Raw genomic sequence first — 24540 nt, 5'->3', positions numbered from 1 at the left:
TCCCACTGAGATTGATTACTTCTCCAAAGGTAGCAGGGATCAGCTCCAAGTCAAAATTTTTTAAAAAAACAAAATGACAGTTTATAGGCAGTGTTCTATAAAGAAAGCAATGGTTCTTAACTAGGAATGGTCTTCAGAAGTAGGCATGTGGAATTGCCCTGCTCCATTCCAGTATACCAATTCTTTAGCATCTGAGGAACAAAATCCAGGCATGAACATTTTAAATGTTCACAAGGTGATTCTTTTTTTATTGCTAATATTAAGAATTTCTTTGCCACTCTCAAGCAACGATACTTAACGAGTGTTTACAATAATCACTTTAACAGCAATAAAAATAGAATCCTAGTTAATTTAGTACTTATATCATTTGAAGCCTCCACAAAAAATAAATTTTAAAGGATTATTCCAATATGTTCTACCCAAGGCTTAACTTGTTTGATGATGTCCCATCTTTATCCACATATTAAGGTGAAATTTATGTTTGTCAATCACTCCATCCCTCAAGTACAAGTGGATGGAACTGTCACGAAATTGAGAGGTGATAATTCAGATACTCTGACAGGCTAAAAGGTACACTCGAAATTCACTTTGAGGTGAACCCTCAAAAAGAAAAAGAACCAACAGACTAAAAGGTATACTCAGGGCTTCCCTCGTGGTGCAGTGGTTGAGAGTCCGCCTGCCAATGCAGGGGACACGGGTTTGTGCCCCGGTCCGGGAAGATCCCACATGCCACGGAGCGGCTAGGTCCATGAGCCATGGCTGCTGAGCCTGAACGTCCGGAGCCTGTGCTCCGCAATGGGAGAGGCCACAACAGTGAGAGGCCCACGTACCGCAAAAAAAAAAAAAAAAAAAGGTATACTCAAAATTCACTTTGAGATGAATCCTCAAAAAGAAAAGGACTCAGACTGGATTTTGGGAGCATACTGCTTCTAACTTTTATGTAAATTTTGCCAAGGTACAAGTTGCAGATAGGATTTATTCTAAAATGGTTATTAAGTATTCAAATAACACCAAGGAGTTATTAATGAACAAGTGAATGAAAGTTATGTAACAAAAACCTCTTCAATTTTATGTAACACTAAAATGAATTCTTTTCTAGCTAAAACATTATCAAGATACTCATAATCCAAACAAAAGAAAAGTACGTACTTTAAGAAAACAAAATTGTGAAGGGTATCATTCCAGAAGTATTTTACACTATGGTGGGTGAAATAACGAATCTGTAGAACATACATAAAGGTTATATCAAAAAGCATTATTATCACTTGTTAACAATTAAGTTTACTAACACAAATTTAGCATATAGTGTAACAACTATTAAAATTAAAGCAATCACGTGACATGTAATCTATTTCTTCTAGTAAATAACTAAATTGTTATATACAATGATAAATAGGCACTTTATATGCATATAATTTTATCTCAAACAAAAAAACTGCAAGTACAAAATTATAGACTATCCGTAATAGTATAAAATGTAACAATTCTGGTTCTTAAAGGAACTTTGAGACTAAGATCACAATACCTGTTGTGATTGAGGCTGTGAATATTTATTCATCTCAAGCCTATTCTCTTCAGCCAGATTTTCAGTTAGGTGAACTGCATGGCCATTTGAAAGCTTATTAGCCATAGATTTTGGGCTTGAAAATGGGGGAGTTTCCAGAGAAAGAAAGCGAATTTTTGCACAAAACCACATTCTGAATTCATCCTTAGAAGAGAAAGGAATAAGGATAAAGAGTCAATTATGCATATTACATAACCATATATATTTGGTTCCCATTCTTTACACGATATATTATTTACTTATCTCTAATTGAGAAAGTCTCACTTTCCACTCACTAAATGTTAAACCATTTCGAAATACGAAGATGCATAAATTCAAAAAGGAAGTGCTTTCAACTGCTCACCATTTTATATGTCATACTTCACTGAGAGGATCTCATAAAAGATCATAATTTCTTAATTTATCCAACTATATACTGAGACTAGATATTAAAGCCTCTTATAAAATGCTTCCAATTAGGATTTTAAAACAAATCCTAGGGTGCAACAGCACTGCACAGTAGATAAGATCTGGGATACAGTCCTGTCAAGTGAGTTTGATAGACCAACCACTGATCCAATCTCTCAGTGCATCAAGAACTATAAACAAGCGTAGATGTGATCATTTTTAAGATTCCTTTAAAGTCTAATCACTGGGATAATAGTCACTTCAAACACAGATGCTTTAGAAATACTAGGATTAGTATTCCTCATTGTATCCTAGCAGTGATGTTCTCTTCGTATTTTATTTTGAATACACACAAAGACATTATTTTACTTCTCAAATAATCAGCTACAAGTAAACACGTGGACTTACAGTAGTCCTCAGCAGCACCACTTCACAGTCTTTAACTGCAGCTCTAATACAGGTTGCCTTTACCCGCCACTCTGGCATCCAATAGAGGAGCAGGAGAAGAAAGCCGCCAGTACACACCACTCCGAGAGAAACTATGGCAAGCTTCCAGCGACACAAATTATAGCCATAAATCTCCTGCATGGACATAGTGATTACACATCAAGTGACATGAGAGGTAAATTTCAAAGTGACAACCCTATCTTTCCCCCCACATACCACCAACAAAGACTTGAGTTTTATTAAGCTGACTTTGAACATTTTTTATAAATGGAAAATTAGAAATTTTGCATTTGGGATATATTTAAACATTAGCTAATGTAACTTCTTAAATTATCAAATGAAAAAACATATCTCTTTCCTCTAAGTTTTAACAGTTCACAAGTGAAACAGGAACTATACTGGAACCAGAGGTGTTACATAATCCCAACTCAAAAACACAGTCAGACGACAGCACACTGATCTAGCTGTTGTTTTATTGTATTTTAGTTTAGCAGTTTTTTTAATATACTTTTCTACTTCCCTAGAAATATAAATTCTTCATACTTTATAAGCATATTATAAAAGCTGGTTACCATTTCATCTTCTTGACCCTGGTTGATAGTCTTTCTTTCTTCTTTGTCCATATCTACAGTGGTTGGAAAGGTCTTGTGCTTCAGAACAATTGAAGATAACTGAGGGAAAGAGGAACAAATATTAGAACATTATCTTGTATCTTGGTAGACTATATCTGATACTAACTTCATACTACTAGATTTCTTGTTTTGATACAAGTTTAACTGATATTTAAGTAGTCACTAAAGTGCTGATTCTCATGACATTTTCAATGGTGTGCCAGTTCTTGAAACTGCCTGGCTTACTACTATCACAAAACTTGGCATATTTCATTAATTAATTTATACTAGCACTAGCCTTGCTACAAAGCCGTTTAAATTCTGAGAGAAACTATTACTACAGACTCTTCCTTTTTCATTCCCCAGACTCATCTACTGAGCACCTATCACATGTATGGCAATTGCTGGGTTAATCTCTAAGGCAAGTGTACCTCTACTGGAGACCACTCAACTGACTAACTCATTCTGATGCCAAGTCCACTGAGCAATCTTATTGTTCCTGACTACCCATACTGCTTGTGTAGGAAAAAATTCATTGAGCCCCCCGACAAAAATCTTTTTCCTGTATTAAAAAACAGATTAAATTCAAATATTAGACATTCAGCCACACATTAAAGAGAGTTGCAAAATGTAAAACAATGCCGGTTTTCTCGTTTTGGTTTTTTTTTTGCTTCTGGAAAAAATATATATATTTGGAAAATATGTACTTAACATGTAGTATCTATAACTGTTCTATTAAATTAATATTCTTAAAGATCTATAAAAACTAATGTGGCGATAACAGGTACAACACACATAAACAAAAGCTCCTTAGGGTTCACAACAGTTTTCAAGAATGTAAAAGGGTCTGAGCCCTGAGCCCAAAGAGTTTGAGAGCCACTGCTTTAAACTAGGCTGATCTCTGCAGAACACAGTGGGAATATTACCTGCCTCATTACAGATGCCATACCTCCACTCATCTATACGGTGTATAGCAAGCACAAGTCTGACACATGGTAGGCAATCAAAAAATACCTCCTGAATGAATGACGTGATAAAGAATTTGTGATAAGACAGCAATAGCCACATGTAATGTTTACATGATATGAATTAATAGCAAAGTAAAACCAACTGCAGGATTTCAAGTTAATCCTCCCCCATAAGGCTACTGAAATCTCCTGATTTATGTCATCAACAAAATGACCAATAAAAAATATTGATGCCTCCTGAATGGGCACTCAAAGTTTCTCTACTTTCTGGTAGCCCTGAAGACGGGGTTAGGGCTAGGTAGAGTCAGGGCTTTCCACAGAAATAAAATGCAAAAGTTTGATGATTACACACACACACACACACACACACACACACACACACACACACACACACACACACACACACACACACACACACACACACACACACACACTCTCTCTCTCTCTCTCTCTCTCTCTCTCTCTCTCTCTCTCTCTCTCTCTCTCTCTCTCTCTCTCTCTCTCTCTCTCTCTCTATTGGACTCAGTGCCATCTTGGAAAAGAAGCCTCAGAGGTATCTTGTTTCTCAGAGGAAAACAAGACACATTATCATACAAAACCTTTTAGGCAATTTAGTAACAATTTCTTCTCAGTCTAGGGTACTGTTACAGCCCTGAAAAGTATAGTACTAGAGTCATCCCACCATTGTAAGGCTGTTCCATCAAACCAATACAACTTGAGGCCGCAGTTATGCTCAAGGGCTATACACCTGCTGCTATAGACTTTGGGGAGAATTAGCAAGTCCAACCTCTTTCCCTGTAGGAAAGATCAGCTGTTGTTGCCTGAACCTGTAAGGTTTAGTCCAATCCTGCAAGGTTTCAAATGTGCACGTGCCTACCTTCAAAGGCAAAGGAACTCTGCCCTGACACTGTCCCCACTAAAGAATCCAGTCTGAGGTTCTTAACCTTTAATCCGTGGTTCTTCCTTAAGTTATGGACTGTGTCTCAGGATCATCACTCAGGATTTACCAGTCATTCTTAACAACCAAAACATATAATTCTGATCCCCATTTCCCAACACCACCTAAAATATGTTTCTCGAGGGGAGGAACCTCTTCAAATTCTTAAATGGAGAGACTTCTGCTTCCAACCAAGACTAGCTCTCCTAACTAAAACAATAAAATGAATAAAATATATAAAACTATATAGTCTTCAAGGAACTGGACGTCAATGAAGGAAACTGATACAAAAATGGGTGAGCTCTACAATTGTCCCAGTTTACAAACTGAATAATTTACAGGATGCAAAAAAAAATGTAGGACAGGAATCCCAGGGGGAGCCCAGCAATCTTCCTGAGTTGAAGAGATGAAGCTGGGAGTCTGGGGAGGCACCAAAGTGACTGGGTTTGCAGGGCAGATTACCAGAGAAGAGATATGTACAGAGAAGGAACACTGAAAATCTGTAAAGTGGTCCCTTCTCAAGTCTTCAGCTGAATACCGATCAGCACTTGTTTGTGAGGAAACTACCAAGACCAGGGGAAAATCTACCCAAAAGGTTTAAGGAGAAAAATGCATCAGGGCTCACACAGGGCTGGGAAGAGTACCTGTTCCCACCAATCAGTGGGAAAACCTCATTAGCTGCATGAAATCAGGCGGAGTACTCAGAGGATTCTGCTTCAGTAGTGGGTTCAAATTAACCTGAAACTAAAAGCTACTCTGATCCTGCCTAACAAAACTTTTAAGGCTTGAAAGAATAAAATTGTTTCCAAGTAACTTAACTGCTTCACAGAACACAGTCCAAGGAGATCTATAGGAATACAAAATATCTAGTTACAATGTCTGATATCCAATTAAAACTTAACAGGCTTGCAAAGAAGCAAGGAAATATGACCCACAATGAGAAAAATCAATGGACAGAAGAGGACCTAGAATTGACAGAGATAATAGAACTGGTAGACAAGGACATTAAAATAACTGCAAAGGAACTCTGCCCTGACACTGTCCCCACTATAGTTCTTATGTTCAAAAAGCAACTATAGTTCATATGTTCAAAAAGCAAGAGGAAAGACTGATCATGTGAAGCAGACATGAAAAATATAAAAAAGAACCAAATCGAACATAAAATAAAAAGTACAATGTCTGACATGAAAAACACACTAGATGGGATTAACAGCAGATTCGATATTAACAAAAAAAAAAATCAATGAACTTGAAGACATAGTAATAGAAATATCCAAAATGAAAAATGGAGAGAAAAAAGACTAGAGGGGAAAAAAAGCTAACATAACAGCATCAGTAAGCTGTGTGCCATCTCAAGCACTCTGATATACATGTAAGGCAGGAGGGAACAAAAAATATGTAATTCTATAATGGCGCCCAAATTTCCAGATTAGATGAAAAACTATAAACCCACTGACCCAAGAAGTCCAACTAACACTAACCAAAGAACATAAGAAATTAAACCAAGGCATACCATCATCAAAACCCATGATGAAAAATGGGTTTTATATATATATATATATATATATATACACACACACATGTGTGTGTATATATATATATATGTATATTATGTATATATATGTGTGTATATATATATATATATCTTGAAAGAAGCCAGAGAAAAAAGACATGTCACATACAAAGGAAAATAAATAAAAATGACATTAAATTTCTTGCTAAAAACAATGCAGACGAAAAGACAGCAGGGCAACATCTCTGAAGTACTGAGAAAAAGAAACGATTCTGAGAATTCTATACCCAGCAAAAATGTCTTCCCAAATCAAAGGTGAAATAAAAGTCTTTTTCAGATACAAAAGCTGGGGAAAATTCACCAGCAGTGAACCTACACTATTTAAAAAAAAAAAAATTGTTAAGGGAATTCCTCAGATGGGGGAAAAAAGATAACCGATGGTAATAAGGATCTCCACAAAGGATTGATGAGCACCAGAAATGGTAACTAAGTGGGTAACTATACACAGCAACAGCACAAAGAACATAGAGAAATGAAAGTACACTCTTATAATGCTCTTAAGAAAGTAGGAAAAGAACAGCAAGTTATACCCAGTATACGCACTTAAGGGAAAGACTAAAATTCAGAGAAGAAATAAATGAAATTTTAAAAAACAGAAAAATGATGAAAAAAATCAATGAAACCAAAATCTGGTTCTTTGACATTAATAAAATTGATCATTTCTAGTTAAACTCAAAGGGGGGGGGGGGCAAAAATTATCAATATCAGGAATAGAACAGGAGACATCACTATAGATTATGCAGATATCAGAAGAATAATCAAGGAACCAACAAACAACTTTACACAAACAAACCAACTTTTCTGCAGGTTTGAACTTACTTCCCAATAAAAAAACTTAAAACTTAAAAAAAAAAATCTTTATTAGTCAGGGGATGGCTGTGAGTTGATAACTGATAAAGCTGACTTAAAAGCTGAGTGATGAAAAAAATTAAAATTAAAAAAAGAAAAAAAAAGCTGAGTGATGGTCCATGAGAGTTCATTATACTCATCTTTCTACTCTTTAATATGTATAAATTGTCCATAACGGAAAAGTTTTCTTAAATAAAAGCCATCCATTTGCTAAAATATGGCACAAATGAACTTATCTATGAAACAGATTCAGAGACATAGTGAATGGACTTGTGGTTGCCAAGGGGCAGGGGGTGTGCGGGAGGGATGGATTGGGAGTTTGGGATTAGCAGATGCAAACTATCATATATAGAATGGATAAACAAGGTCCTACTGCATAGCACAGGGAACTATATTCAATATCCTGTGATAAACCAAAATGGAAAAAATATGAAAAAGAATGTGTGTGTATATATATATATATATGTACAGTTGAATCACTTTGTTATACAGCAGAAATTAACCCAACACTGTAAATCAACTATACTTGAATTAAAAAAAAATTCACCCATCTGAAGTGAAAATAAAAGAAAAATTTCAGAGGATAGTCATTCCTGGCACGAAGGGATATGAATCTTGAGGACTCTTGAGTCCCAAATCTACTGATTCAACCTATCATGTTCAGGTATTATCCATAAACTCTTACCCCTGGGTTTTGAATCTAACTCTTCTTCACTCTTGTCTTTCATCCATTGCCTAGAAATATAGATGTACTTCCCCACTTCTGTAAATTCTAAGTTTTGAATGTAGAATATATTTGCAGATAAATAAGCATGCTTTTCATAATTTTAGAAAAAGAACTACCATTAAAATTCAATGTTTTCCTTAATTCCATATGCTCTAACTATTTAAAATCTTTTCCCCAAATATCTCTTGACAGAGTTCAAATTAGTCCAAGGTAACTATATTTTTATCTCATCTTCTACAGGTAAAAACTGACCACAGCAAAAAAAATACTCAGATTATTTTTAAATGAGCCATTACACATGGTGCACTGCCTACAACAATCTATGTTCATACTTTTCTAAATACAATTCTTGACCATATTATCTCATTACTCTTTTTATAAGTGTTATTTCTCTGAAATTTAACTGACTTTTTAAGGCAAAGTTCCACTTTTTAAGGCGAAGTTCTTAAGTCTTACCAAATTTTACCAAAGATGAAATATTAAAAATACTTTAATTCAAATTAAAAGTTGCTCTAAAAGTCACCAATTATTATTCTCTATAAACATATTATACTTCACAGGAAATTACTAAGAATTCACTCTTCACATAAACTTTTAGCAAAGCCCAGTGAGACAAGTGCAACGGCTTACATTTAAAACATATACATACCATAAATGTATAAATTTTAAAAACATGTACATATAGAAACCCCTTAACATTTTTATGACATCATGAAGATAAAAATCTATATAACATATTTCAAAATATATTACTTATCAAGATGAAAATACATATTAAATACTATTCTACCATTTACTCAATTAGATATTTAAAACATTAATATCAAACTTCTAAAATCCATTTAACTTACAGAAGTATAACTTCCGGTGGTTTGCTTGAGGGCATGTGCTTTTTAATCAAGTCAATTTCTAGATCATAAAAAACAAAGAAATTTTTCTTACCAATAGCACTGTATCATCATTCCTTCCAACTGTTGATATTAGCAGAGCTTTCAAAAGCCGGCTCTTAATAACAAAAATAAAATGAAACTAAGCATAAAAATCCATTCAAAAGACAATTTTCTGCCACATACTTGTTTGGGTTCTTTTTGAACTGTTTTCAAAATGACTAAGACATTAAAATTTAGGATTTTTTAATGCTCCGATTTTAAATGGGTTTTCAGAAGACATACCTTCTGCCATCTGACTGCCACTGCAGAGCTCCTATTACTTGAATAAATGATATCTAGCTAGCATACTGAAGTCCCAATTCCACAGTGCATGACTGAGCCTTGATGTTATCTAAGTAGCAAGCAGCTTATAGGCTATTGTGCTTAACCAAACCCTTCCTTGCATTTACAATGAACCTGATTTTTTTGTGTAAGTAAAAACAGCAGCACAGGACAAAGTGAAGCTATCAGGAATAAATCACAAAATCTAATGCTAATTTTTGTGAAAGTTAACTCATTTTTTCACATTATGTAATTACTAAGAACCATTTAAGGTATAGTCTTAAATCTAGGGTTAAGAGTCAGATCTCATTTCCTAAAACAAGATGAGCTGGACTTAACAAGCATAGAATCCCCACACCTAAGGCATCTTTGCTTCAAACCTGAGTTTCGCATTAGCTGTAACAATATTATAGTATTATGTGTGGAGGGTTTTCTTTGAGGATACTCAATGTATGTGCTTAGATTTCCAAAGTAGGTAATTTTACGAGGTGAATTAGGGAATGAATGATCTGCCACTCAAGTAAAACCTCAAGCAAAGTAAATTCTGAATAAATATTTTTAATTTAATTTTTTACTTCTGTTGGTATTTGCCAACTTCAGGGAAACTGAAGTTAAAAAAATAAAATTAGGGCTTCCCTGGTGGTGCAGTGGTTGAGAGTCCGCCTGCCGATGCAGGGGACACGACTTCGTGCCCCGGTCCAGGAAGATCCCACATGACATGGAGCGGCTCGGCCCGTGAGCCATGGCCGCTGGGCCTGCGTGTCCAGAGCCTGTGCTCCGCAACGGCAGAGGCCACAAAAGTGAGAAGCCCGTGTACCACAAAAACAAACAAATAAATAAAATTTAAAATGTACTATTCAATATTTGCAAAACTAAATAAGTATTAAAAATTCTCAAATGATATTTTTTATAAGTTTGGAACATGTACTTCTTAAGTTTTAAAAATTAAAACTGCACTAAAACTTTTGGGCCACCTTGTACTGTTGAAAAACAAAATGAATCATCCCACTTTATTTTGTAGTTCTAGGTTTTTTCCTGAGAATTAAACATACCTATACATGTTAAATAAAAATTTGATAAACACACCTTTCAGAACCACAAAGCAAAGGGTGTTCTAAAGATTCTGAAGTATAAACAGCAAAGCCAGCATTCTGTATTAGTTCATCAATATTTCAATCAATATTATTTCATTGTCAAATTTGTAGCATCTACAGCAATTAAGATGACCTTCTGCAATTCAAAAGCAGTTCTACCTTTACAACTGAAATATGCCCTTATTAATATAAAATCCTAACTCTACTCACTGTCCAACCTTAATTTTAGTATCTATACAAATATTTGTGTAAAAAGAATGACAAAATCTCAATCTCCCAACAACAGTAACCAAATTGTGACAACTTTATGAGGGCAAAACTTAACACTTCAAGTCAGCTCCTAACAATAAGAATGACATAATATAATTTAATGAATACATGGAAATTTTACGAGGATACCAGCTAAATCTTAACAAAGCTCTACTCAATACCCATTTTATCACTTCCCATCTTGAACTTTCTCTTATAATACATGCTTTTGTTTCTGTGTTTAGGCTTAAGGAAGACCATTGTATCCAATATACACCAAACTAAAACTGTATTTACATTTGTAAAAGGCAGTCTTTGTATAATTATTTTTTTTGTAAGTTATAAAACAATGTGATAGCTGTAACAAAATAAGTTATAATTAGGAAAGATAATGCAATTTTCTGTCTTAGGGTCAATTCAAGAACATTAAGAGTCATAACTTAACCTGCACTATAACATACGTGCATACATTTTTATCACTTTTATTATATACGCTATTTAAAGTAAGAAATCAACCCATTTATTCAGAGAAACCCCACGTGGTAAGACTATCATTAGACAAAATAATGGCTTTGAGTATTACAGTCAATTGTATAGTATTTAATCAGTAAAAACTGGGAGAAGGTACCTTTGGACTGACAAATGGTATCTATGCTTTATTCTCATTATTAAAAAAAGGAAATGAGTAAAATATATAATTTATATACAGCATAATTAAGTTTGCATAATTAAGTTTGTCTACTTAATATGAATGAGAGATTTTTTTTCATTTATTCAAGTTACTTTGATCTTAAAACTTTTATACTTCCCCTTAAACCTTCCTCATGTATGTGACTTTCTAAAACTCCATACTCAAGGGCTGAAAGTTATGAAAGTATTATAATTGCTAGATTGATTTCAAAATCTTACCATCTATTATGGAAAATGCTACAGCAGACAACTGAAAGCAGTAGAAAGGCTCACTATGATAAGACCAGTCCGAAAGAGTGAATATTCAAAACTGGCAGAACCAAAAAGGTCTCAAAAGAAAACTGGCACCCACCCCTAAGACAAACAAAGAATGAATATATCTGTAAATTGGTGACGTAACTATCAGGGGTAACAGTGTGTCAGGATGGGAATGAGGGAGACTTTCGTGCTCTTTGAATGCTTTCACCATCTATGTGCAATAATATTTTTAAATAGTTAAAGAAAGAAAGGAAAGAAAGAAGACTGAGCCTATGTACAGAATTCTAATTCTACCACACATGGCCAACTGTGGGTCTGAACTTGTAGGACCCTCCAGATGGTCTCTATCAGACCATTCCACTCTCTTTGCCTGGATGTACTCTTATTGTTATTTTACCCCAGACAAGGTAAAGTAGCCATTTGGAAGGCTCCTTTAACAAGCATATTTCAAGAAAGCTACAGTTAGCTATTTTTATTTTTCTGTCTCCTCCATATTTTGGCTCCACTGAGGAAAAGTACTAGCCAGTGATACAGCAAAAGCAACAGCAAATTCTAAATTATTTTATCAAACTAATTCAACTATAAGTATTAAGTGAGCATATATGACATGTTCACTACTATATTAGGAACAGTAGGAGATATAAAACTTTATCCCAAAATACAAAAACAAAAAACAAAAACAAATGAAAAGAGTACACAACTCAAGAATCAGCTTCAACTTGTTCTTAAATGTCAATTAATTCAACATGAATTATTTTGCAAGTTCCTTCACCCATCTTGGTTTCAACTTCTCCACTAAAATGAGACGGTTGTAATTTGGGTTGGCCAAAAAGTTTGTTTGGGTTTTTCTGTAACATTTTACGGAAAACCCGTACGAACTTTTTGGCCAACCCAATAACTCATGATTTATTCCAACCATGAAAGTTTCTGAGCTACACAAGTATCGCCTGTGTATACAGCCTTCTCTTGCACTCTTTCACCACTAGGTGACGTTCCAACATTGGTAAGAAAAGAGGCTGACAGTTTTCACAAGCCTTAGCAAGGCAATCACTGATCAAGAATGATTAAAGGTAAAAAATTTTATATAGTTTTTTTAGTACCAATGGAAATACTAATAAGAGAAAGTAGGAGTTGCCTATAATAGGACTTCTATTTCATGTGTCTCAATGGAAAAATAAGACATGACAATAAACATAAAACATATGATAATGGGAGGGAAAGGCAGGTATATTATTCCCTTTATAAAGATTACTGCCAAATTCACAATCGTCTGAAACTAGAATTTAGGGATCTTACAATGCTGTAGAACCAGGGAGGGGGAAAACAGTAACAATTAAAGAGCACATGATCCTATTAGAAAACAAGATGAGGTAAAGTATGAAATTACATGATAAAACATTATTTGCCTATTAAATTGGCACACACACACAAAAAGAGCACCTTTATACACTGCTGTTAAGAGTGCACCTGTACTAGCTTTTTGGAAAACCAACTGACAGTATACAAAAAGTTAAACCTCCTACATACTGTGATCCAACAATCCCAATTAGAAATCCAAGTCACATGTCCCTATACATGTATGTTACCACTAACAGTTTCTTCAAATTCCTCTCTGCATTGTTAGACTTATGAAATAGACTATAAAAGTTTTGTGCTTTTTCTTTCTCTTTAGGGGTGAAAGTGGGTACCTACAAACAAACAAGCCTAGCTGAAACAAATGAGAGTATTTTAAAACACGCACAAAAGAAATTGTGTGCCATGGGCACTTAATACAATAGGAATTGACAAATCAAGAGTTCTAATAACAGGGCCCAGTGGTTAAGAATCCACCTTCCAATGCAGGGGACACGGGTTTCGATCCCTGGTCAAGGAACTAAGATCCCACATGCCGCAGGGCAACTAAGCCCACGAGCCACAACTAGAGAGCCCATGTGCCACAACTACTGAGCCCGTGCGCTCTGGAGCCCACGTGCCACAACGAAAAGCCCGTGCACCGCAACAAAGATCCCGCGTGCTGCAACTAAGACCCAACGCAGCCTTATTTATTTATTTATTTATTTATTTATTTATTTATTTTTAAACAGAGTTCTAATAACAACTGTATAAATAAACCAAATTGTTTGTGCCTAAGTCCCCAAACTAAAAGTTACACTTTTAGGGGTAAGGGATTAAGAGGTACAAATTATTACGTATAAAGTAAGTTACAAGGGTATATTGTATAACATGGGGAATATAACCAATATTTTATAATAACTATAAATGAAGTATAATCACTATATTGAATCACCATATTGTACATCTGTAACATATAATATTGTACATCAACTATACTTCAACTAAAAAAAAGTTACACTTTTCAGAGGTAAGGTAAGGGTTTTTGTTAAGCAATATATACATGAATATTTCTTCCATTTTAATGCAAATTAGTGACTATTTCTTCTAAAATGTAATGCTATTAATCCAATCCCTAATAACTTGTTTGACATTTCAATCAGCAACTTAAAAGATAGTCTTTGAAATCTAAACATTCATTAATTCTAAGACTCGTATTTTCCACATTTTAGCATAGTTAAAATTGGGATGTAACTTATAGATGAAACCTTACTGCTGCAGTTGACAGGTAACCATGGTGATGCAGTGATCAACGCATGCACACACTCAAAGCTGGTGTCAACTGTTTATGGCACTGCCATTTCAGTTGAGTAAAGTGCATTATTGGCAGTACAATGCTGAGTTTAAATTGATTATTAAAAATATTCAAAAAGATTACACTGTAGTTGCATATTGAAACAAAAAGTAATCATTTTCACAGAAAAGTATCAAAATAGAGCAGCAGAGTGGAAAGGAAGAACTAGGATCAGAAGGGGTGGGGGGATAGGGAAAGGTAGAGAAGGAAAAAAAAAAGAGGGAAGAACAGAAGAACTTTCCGGAGAATTATACTTCTAAATCTTCAGTATGTTAAGGAGTCACACATAGACTACAGATATGTTCATTTTTCTTATAACAACAAACTCCAAAATAATTTTTCTTCACTAACTCAGCATATGTCACTTCAGGATTATTGTATTATGCTTACAAGAAAACAAAATTAGTTTTACTCATGATCTATACTACAGTACGGTTCACATTTCATTTTTCCAAACATTATAAAGGTTCAACCTCAAAGAAGCACAAAATCACCAGGAAACCATTCTGTACAAAAAAGTACAATCCTGCAAATTTCCAACTACAACTGATAGGCACTTGGATCAGCTTTTTTCAATTACGTGAATTTTTTTCCACTTGACTCCTTTTCCCCCAATTTTAAACCTACTCATGCTGATTCAGCATAGAAAGGAAGTGTAAAAGGCCTTAAAATCTTCATTCAGCAAATATTTCAATAATACAGAACTTTAAATTGCTATTGAAGAGGATAACGAACGGCCTTACTCATGGTACAACCATCACAGAAATCTAAACTTCCTCATTTCCTATGGTCATTCTATAATCCACTATTCAGGATTAAAAAAAAAATCAATGTATTTGGGTACTATGTCAACCGTAATAATAGTGACTGATATTTGTAAAGTGATTTTTAGTTTACAAAATATTATCGATTTACCAGTTTTCAATCAATACTGTCTTAAAAACAGGAAAAAATAATAATCTTCACTTAACTAGGATTAGCATTTTTCACTTTCCCTAGAAAGCCAAGCACGGGGTGACTTTGTATCGAAAAGCCTTACCAACAAATTAATGTAGACAGCACCATTCATTTTCCAAAAATTCATTTGAGAGCAGCATGTACTTGAAATACACGCTTTCATACGGTAAACAGCGTAGGTTCCTAAGACAGCCCACAAATGACCTTTTTACCTCTCACAATGCTGCTGAATTCTACTTCATATTACACTAGCCTGGGTGTTGAGGCAGGTAGCCAGGTTACCAAGCCTCTACTTCCTCTGCCTTTTTTTTTTTTTTTTTTTGCGGTACGCGGGCCTCTCACTGTTGTGGTCTCTCCCGCTGTGGAGCACAGGCTCAGGACGCGCAGGCGCAGCGGCCATGGCTCACAGGCCCAGCCGCTCCGCGGCATGTGGCATCTTCCCGGACCGGGGCACGAACCCGTGTCCCCTGCATCGGCAGGCGGACTCTCAACCACTGCGCCACCAGGGAAGCCCCCCTCTGACTACTTCTTAACTATTAATTCCTCCATGCTTCTCTCTCTGTAACAATATCATGGGCAAAGGGTGGCACCACTGGCCCATCTACAGTGGCAACAACCGAACAGTATTGTCAGCACTGCTCTCTCAGGAGACCCAGACGCACGGATTCAAACATCTACGGTCCATGTTTGCAGACAGCTAAATTCAAATGGCTTGTTTCAACTTTCTTCCAAAAACCTGCCCTCCCACCTGCTGCTGCCACTACCAATTCCCTCTACTCCTTTAACGAATAGGACTTGCCTAAAAAGCCATGCCAGGAAATTGGAAGTCATCCTAGACTCCTTCCTATCCCACACCTTCTACATCCATCTGGGCACTAAGTCTTATCATTCCTACCTTTCTCAAGCCCACCTCACCCCACCCTATCTGCACTGGCATGCCCCACCTTGGGTCCTGATCCCCTCTCCAGTCTCCCTCATTCTAATCAGTATATGAACCTGATGTGATCGTTTCTCTCTGCTTAAAATTTCAAGAGCTTCCTATTGTCTGCAGCAGCATTTCCCAACTGGTACAAGTCCCTCCAAAATAAAAAAAATTTAAAGGCATTGACTGCTCATATAAATTGAAGAAAAGTACTGCATTAAACAAAGTTAAGTAGCCCTCTTACCAGCAAGACTTTGGAAAGTCTTACAACACACAATACTATTATGTGTTTGCCTACCATGGGAAACTGGGGCAAAAGAGAGACCCAATTGGGCTCCAAGGACAAAGTCACAACTAATCGGGAGACACGTAAAATCCTTCAGAACCTGGCCCTGCCTAGTTGTCAACACCACCTTCCATTCATCACTGGTTATTATTCACCTCCTACAAACCTTACTTCCCAGCTATACAGAACACAACTTGCAGTTCCTCAAAGAGCCCTACTGATTCCTGATTCCATTCTTTTATATACATCATTCCTTCTGCTAAGAATGCCACTCCCTAACTTAGGCTGGCTGAAGAGCTCCTGCTGGTCCTTCCAGCCCCTGCTCAGTTATCTTCTCTGCTAAGCTTTGCTTGTCCCTTCCGCCCCGCAGCAGACTTGGCCCACCCCTGTCCCTCCTCTACACGTGTCAGAGCAGTCAGCACTTGTCTCACAATATTGGGCTTACAGACTAAAAACAGACTTAAAGTTGGGAAGCAGGCCAGCAGCCAGCAACACAGCTGACTGAATCAGACAGGGCAAGACAGGAGGTGAGTGTGAGGAAGGGGTAAAATCTTTCCTTTTTCTGGGCAAAATTTCACAACAAAGTAAATTTTGTTTTTGCCCTGCTCCCACGTCTCATCCCTATGCCCCTTTCCCTTTCCTGACTCTCCCAATACCCTCTCCCCAGGCCCTTAGTGACCTCACCTAACCCTATACAACCACCGCCACAAGACTATGCTCACCAGTATCAGTTGTGGCTCACGGGCCTAGTTCCTCCGCAGCATGTGGAATCCTCCCAGACCAGGGATCGAACCCATGTCCCCTGCATTAGCAGGCAGATTCTCAACCACTGCGCCACTAGGGAAGCCCTCAAGACTTCTTTTTAAAGAAAAGATGTAGACACATTTCACTAACCATAATTTCTAAATGAAAATAAGGGAACATAAAATCCTATTAAATAAACATAACTAAACATATTTTAAAATTTTGTAATGCAGCCAGGGAGAGAGACAACAGGTAACATTAACACAGAGGATGGGGGAAAAAGAGACTGCAAACACACCCAGAGACATCAAGATAAAAATAAAAAACATACATCAAATGTACATTAGAGACCCATGAAATTAACATCTTGAGGTTTATAGGATGTCACTACCAAAGATGCAAAATCATGGTATTTTTGCTATAAAAGCCTGAATTAAACAGTATGTCATTATTGCCTGCTGCTCCAGTTGAGAAAAAGCAATCCTCAATCACAACCCACACACACACTCTCTCACGACACACAGATACACACAGGAATGTGACTTGTTCTGAATATGTTAAATGTTATTAAACTAACAAATAGTAGTAATTTACCAATTACTGAGCCTCTTATCCTCACAATTCTCTATGTTTTATCACCTCCATTCAGCCAATGAAGAAGCTAAATAGGGTTAAGGGACTACAGAGCTAGTAAGTGATGAGGCTGGAATTCAAAATCACTTGTATATGGCTCTGAGGCCATATTTTAACCAATACACACGCCCTCTCCCAGGGCATATGACTGTTAAATCTTTAGTCACCATAACATTTCTTTAACGACTGGTGTTTTCTTACTGTGCTATCCCCAGAGTGATATTTAAGTTCAAATACTTTAAATTTCATGGAAAACATTAACAACTTACAGAGTTGTTTTTAAATAAAGCAAATCTTGCTAGCAGTAAGGAGACATTAACTCTTAAAAACACTGATGTAAGGGCTTCCCTGGTGGCGCAGTGGTTAAGAATCCACCTGCCAATGCAGGGGACACGGGTTTGAGCCCTGGTCCAGGAAGATCTCACATGTCACGAAGCAACTAAGCCCGTGTGCCACAACTACTGAAGCCCGTGCGCCTAGAGCCCGTGCTCCACAACAAGAGAAGCCACCGCAATGAGAAGCCCGCGCATCACAACAGAGAGTAGCCCCCGCTCGCCACAACTAGAGAAAGCCGGCGAGCAGCAACAAAGACACAACGCAGCCAAAGCAACAAAAACAAAACAAACAGAAACAAAAAACACTGATAGTAGCTGAATATCCACCTAGAATTATAAAAAGTACCAACAGTGCCCCAACAGCCCCAACTTCATTACTTAGCGCTTTAATTATGCTAGTTTTGTGTGGTATAAAACACCCAGTATAACCCTAGGGCAGTAGCAGATTTTCCTAAACACCTAATTTCCTTCTCCATTATTCACCCTGTGGAATCACATCACATATGGATTTAATTACAATTCAACTATCTGTGCGGCAAGAAAAAAGAAAAACAAGAGAGAAAAATACTCTAAATAATGGCGGCAGGACGCTTGCCCTCACATTCTTGTCCCAGAGTGAGCATGCAACGGAGACTAAATCTGGTGTTCCTTGGTCAATCCAAAGCACATAACCAAATATGATTCCAGAAAAAAGGAACCTATACTAACAGCTGAAGAAAAAACTAGCTGTGAGAATTGAAAAACCATATGTCAGTTAACCAGTTTTCAAACTGGTGCCTTCCTAAATGACTTTTTCATGGGTAATTTTGACTACACAGGATTTTTACCTTAAATGAGAATGTAGGCCCAAAGCCCCTACATAAGAGGGGATTTCATTTTACTCAGCTGTTTAGATCAGCAAGAATTAGGAACCAAAATACTTGTCTTTTATACATCAAAGTAAGTTACTAACATATTTTTCATCCTACTTTACAAATAGGAAAAATAGAGCAATAGGGATGCTGTAAATAAGCCATGCTAGACACATATGTGGGAGCTGTTCCATGACTTATTTTAAAATAAACTAAAAATGTAACAGAAGTCTGTCAAGTCATCAAAATCAATCCTTTAAAGTTGGTTCTCAATAAGAAAAAAAAAAACCCCACAAAACATACATTGAGTTTTCAGATGTGCCATTACTACAGAGTACAAACTAAAGACAAGGGTGGAAAGAACACCCAACTAATAGAAAGCTTCTCCTTTACCAACATGCTGTCACTTACCTCTCCAGACATCAGTTTCCTTTTCTATAAAAAGAAGGGGCTAGTCTAAATAACCTACAACCACTCAGCATTATTATTTTCCAATCTCATACCTCCTTATTTCAATGTCCAACTCATAAATTCCTTTGTGAAAAAAATAAAAAAACAACAAAAAAATAGGAGTCAATTAATCTAGCTTGCTATCACTGAGGGAGACCTGTCTTTCACCTCATCACCCAACAACAGATATAAATAACTTTTAATAATAATTTCTGAGAAAGATTATATAGATATCAGCATGTTCCACATCATGTAATCAAGAAATTCTACTTTACAGTTAACTCACTTTTCCTGGAAATTATGCTTCTAATCTAACTAGTATCTGAGTGCCATTGGATATACATATATATATTTTTTGGCCACGCTGTGCTGCTTGTGGGATCTTAGTTCCCCGACCAGGGATCAAACCCAGGCCCCGGGCAGTGGAAACTCAGAGTCCTAACCACTGGACCTCCAGGGAATTCCCTCAAAGGGTTATTTAAAAGCAAGATCCAGGGCTTCCCTGGTGGCTCAGTGGTTGTGAGTCCGCCTGCCGATGCAGGGTACATGGGTTCGTGCCCCGGTCCGGGAAGATCCCACATGCCGTGGAGCGGCTGGGCCCGTGAGCCATGGCCGCTGAGCCTGCACGTCCTGAGCCTGTGTTCCGCAACGGGAGAGGCCACAACAGTGAGAGGCCCGCGTACTGCAAAAAAATATATAAATAAATAAATAAAGCAAGATCCACAGCAAGTAAGTGAAAGAGTCAACAAGAGAGAAATTTTGATTAAGAGATTAATTACAAAAAAATAGAGATTAATTACAACTCACTTCATTCATCCCATCTTACATACAAAAAAACAGACTTCAAACACAGGGTACTACTTTCTTCCTGAATTCTCAGCTCATACTAGCGTTAGTGACCTTTGGTGATAGATAAGGTAAAAGATTCATTTTCACCTGTAACTTCAAAGATACATGCCTCTGGGAAGCTCCATTTTCATAAATCTATGTGGACCCTTCCCTTGGAGAGACACATACATAAGGTACATAAGTCCTTTTTTAATTTGGACAGTCTTAAAGTTTGCTACTTGAGTTAATATTTTACCATCTCAGACCTAGCAAAGGCCCCAATACAAGCCTGTGGGTTTAAGATATTACGAGGTCTGGTGTTGGGATAGCTCTCTGGAGAAGTGGTCTATGGAAACTCTTCAGCAATCCTCATCCTCAACTTTCCTCTGTCTCAGATATTTGATTATTTGAACAGCTCTCCCTTTCCTTCATTCCACTTTTCTCCCTTCTTACTGAGGACCAAAAAATCATTTTCAACTCACCATGATAACAGTGATCATTTTTTCCAGTTACCATTTATTCATAACATTTCACATTACCTCTATTTTTAATCTTACTAATATGTTTTTAATGTTTTTAACTCAATTTTTATCATTACTAGTTACCATTAACTTCAGGACATTCTACCTTGTAATTGACACATACTTTTCTCCAGATTAAATAAGCCTAGAACCTTTTACTCTTTCTCCTAAATCTTTTTTTTTTTCTTTTTTTTTGCGGTACGCGGGCCTCTCACTGTTGTGGCCTCTCCCGTTGCGGAGCACAGGCTCTGGTTGCGCAGGCTCAGCGGCCATGGCTCACAGGCCCAGCCGCTCCGTGGCATGTGGGATCTTCCCGGACCGGGGCACGAACCCGTGTCCCCTGCATCGGCAGGCGAACTCTCAACCACTGCGCCACCAGGGAAGCCCTAACCTAAATCTTAAAATATGTAGCCCAATCCTGATCCTCTCTCATTTCCCTACTCTCAAAATATGAAGATCAACAACATTAAAGTAAGACTGTAATGATCATTTCCTTGCTTCTTGCTTGTTACCTGGACTAGTTAAGTGGGTTAATTAGAATACGGTTTTGATGACTACAGATTTACTCTCTCCAACAGGCCAGTTGGCTTCATTTCACACAGAAAAACTATGTTGTAAAACCAAAGACTAAATCCCATCAGCTAACTCTTAGGTCCAGATTTAACCAGATGAGCTACAGAGCACATTCAGAACACATTCCATCACTGGAACAAACCTTCTGGTTATGTATCAGGTAGATGTCAGACACTAGATTATCTTCCTTTAGCGTACCACTGTGAGTTGTTTGAAGAATGTTGTCCAGTTAGTGCTAAGCTGCTAACTCCTATTCAACTTAGGGTCCGTTCACAAGGTCCCCTGCTTAGGTTACCCAGTAAACCAGTGAACAAAAGCCAGCTTTAGATGAACCAAGTAATCAATATCATTTTGAAATTCTACTTCTGTCTTCTAAGATTTTAGAAACTACAACCACCACCTCATTGTCATTCACAACCATGAAGTTCCGATTTCCACCATCACCTAGACCAGTGGGAAAAAATACAAAAACTAAAGACAAAACTCCACAGCATGCCCCATTATCATTCATCACTGCCCATTTCCTAGGACTGCTATCCATTTTAGCAATAAAGTATATTCACATTTAAAACCTTATATTCACAGTGGTTACAAAACCACCATGCTAAACAAGCACAGCCCTGATTCAGTATATGGAATGGAAGGGGGAAAGGAATATTTACTATGTGCCAGGGAGAGGGCTCCTTTCTTTACATATGCTCTCAGCTAATCCTCAAAACTCTCTGATGTAAGTACTAGTATTCTCCTTTGTTAATTAAAAAAAAAAAAAAAGAAGAAAGAAAAAGCAGAACAGGGAAGTTAAGCAACAGTATAAGGGACTTTCAACACAGCCAGAATCCTAGTTCTGTTACTGTATGTGACATAGAGGTTTCTATTTCTAGGTTTACCGGATTAGCTGCATGTGACCTTGAGCAACTTAACATCTCTGAACCTCAGTTTCCCCATCTGTAAAATGGGGTTTAAATGAGACAATTCACATCATGTTTAATTCAAAGCACAGTATCCAGTAAGCTTACTCTATAACTATCAGCATTGGTCAAAGTCAATAGCTAGTTAAGAAAGTCAGATCAAACTCAGGTCTGATTCCCAAGTTCATGCTTCTTCTACTACAATATTCTGTAGCTGCAAACACACATTATTATCCACATAAGAATCCATACTTGAAACATAACAGATGGGAAACTGATGTTACCTAAATGAAATAACTATTTAGGGCTAACTAAACCAACAGAAGGATTTTAGCTCTAATAACTAATAAGCAGAACAAAGTAGAAAGCTCATCAGAAAATACTGTTTAGACATTCAGGTTATAGAGTTTTGTTTTAACTACTGTGAAACTATTTTCCTATCTATATAGGAATTTATCCTATTTACCTCAAATCAGTTGTAAATTAAAACTTTAACAACCAAAGCTACCCCAAATAAAGCTTCCTGGTCAGCCTGGACGAAGAACTCTGCCCTCTTACTACATAATTTGAACACAGAGTCAAAGTGAAGCCTGTCAACTTTATTTTCAAAGTAAATTGCTACTTAATGTTTTTATTTTTTTATAATTGTACTACTTAGGAAGTAATGCAACCAACCAATGTCAACATTCTTCCTATCCAATCCCCTGACCAAAAATAGGCTTTGCTGTTCTAATAATGTTCAAAAATCTCACTTAGGCGTCTCACCCTCATCTGCTCTAATGGTGGATAATACAAAAACAAGGATAGCAGCAAAAGTAAACTTTCATAACAATTATTAATAATAGGCTTACTATTTCAAGCAACTTCCAGGAACTGACTTGCCTTTAAAAAGGGTCGCTAAACCAGAATGGGATGCCTGCATCCATTTATTTTGGCAACTGTAGCCTATTCAGCAAAGCAACAATCCTCCTAAGAAAAGAATACCACATATATTCCAGTGAAACAAAATTAATAAATGTGCCCTGGTACTAAAAGGCTGAATTCTAAGCAAAGGTAAAGCATTTTTTAATTTTTTTTTTTTTTTTTTTTTTTTTGCGGTACGCGGGCCTCTCACTGTTGTGGCCTCTCCCGTTGTGGAGCACAGGCTCCGGACGCGCAGGCTCAGCGGCCATGGCTCACGGGCCCAGCCGCTCTGCGGCATGTGGGATCTTCCTGGACCGGGGCACAAACCCGTGTCCCCTGGTTCGGCAGGCGGACTCTCAACCACTGTGCCACCAGGGAAGCCCGGTAGAGCATTTTTAACTAAGTAATTGCCCTTCAAAAGACAATCAAATCAGAACACCTTCACTTTAGCAACAAAGTCTTTAGAAAAGTGTTCATTCTGCAATAATCTTAAACGTCCCTGCATTTCTTCGTTTTTTAAAAAATTCTAACTTCCTGATTCATAGATCTAAAATAGTCATTACATACATAAACGTTCTACTCATTTCGTTTGGAATCGTGTAGGAAACATAGGTTTCTGTTTCTAGGTTTACAACTCCATACCCATTCATTTTGCACTAATGTAACCACTAAATATAGCTCTAAAACACTGATGAAAAAGTAGTTAATTATCTGAGTGATTCATACCTCCTATGTCCAGACACCAAGATCCAAGGATGTTTCTGTCAGATCTGTGGGAAGAGGAAATGATAAACACCTGTCACAAAAGCTTTCCAAACTGGGAAGCTCTGAATTACTACTGTCAATCCCCAGTTAGATTCCCTCTGCTCCCCGTCCCCCCGCAAAAAAAAAAAAAAAAGAGGTCACATATCCACCAGAACCTAACTTTGCGAATGATGTGGGGAGAAGGAAAGGCTCTAAAGAGAGAGGCCATGGAGGTACTGGAGAAAGGGCCCTGGGTTTTTCTAGAGTCAAAGTGAGAGGCCTTAAGCAAGTCATAAGTCACTTTTCCTCTCTGGGCCTCACTTAGCTTTATGCGGTGACTGGCCAGGAGCTCCACTACTCCGTGGCTAAGGTCGAAATGAAGATTCCTCAGTCAGCACACGCACAAACCCATCAAGCGCCCTGCCAATACCCCTACCTTCGATCTCACCATCTCCCGGACTTTCTGAAAGGGCTGGACCACCATCTCACTCCCAAACCCAACACACTCGCCTTCCCCCCAAGCGGCGTGTCCCAACCAGGTCTTCACACCCACAACGTGGTGCCCTCCTCCGCGCCTCACCTGTCCCAGACAGACATTCCGCAGTCTTAACGCTCCTCTCCCCAGCCCACACAC

The 24540-nt window shown here is 37.4% G+C and overlaps 1 protein-coding gene across 5 annotated transcripts in view; it reads right to left on the bottom strand.

Annotated features, from left to right (window-relative positions):
• The window catches only part of ATP13A3 (ATPase 13A3), a 78373-nt gene that overhangs the window by 53623 nt on the left and 210 nt on the right, over nucleotides 1–24540 (bottom strand). For 2 of the 5 annotated variants that reach the window (XM_082624622.1, XM_082624626.1), the window contains exons 1-5: nucleotides 9006–9068; nucleotides 2971–3069; nucleotides 2360–2533; nucleotides 1526–1708; nucleotides 1150–1220 (exon numbers count right to left, since the gene is read on the bottom strand). In XM_082624622.1, the coding sequence (XP_082480748.1) occupies nucleotides 1150–1220; nucleotides 1526–1708; nucleotides 2360–2533; nucleotides 2971–3021 (479 nt within the window). In that variant the 5' untranslated portion in view covers nucleotides 3022–3069; nucleotides 9006–9068. Of the gene's footprint in view, nucleotides 1–1149; nucleotides 1221–1525; nucleotides 1709–2359; nucleotides 2534–2970; nucleotides 3070–8914; nucleotides 8973–9005; nucleotides 9069–23888; nucleotides 23933–24540 lie in introns of those variants that run through there. The other 3 variants (XM_082624624.1, XM_082624625.1, XM_082624623.1) reach the window with 3 other exon arrangements.

Source organism: Mesoplodon mirus (assembly GCF_964341445.2).
Source record: "Mesoplodon mirus genome assembly, chromosome: 6".
NCBI classification, from domain to species: domain Eukaryota; kingdom Metazoa; phylum Chordata; class Mammalia; order Artiodactyla; family Ziphiidae; genus Mesoplodon; species Mesoplodon mirus.
This window is presented reverse-complemented; position numbering and strand designations above follow the sequence as displayed.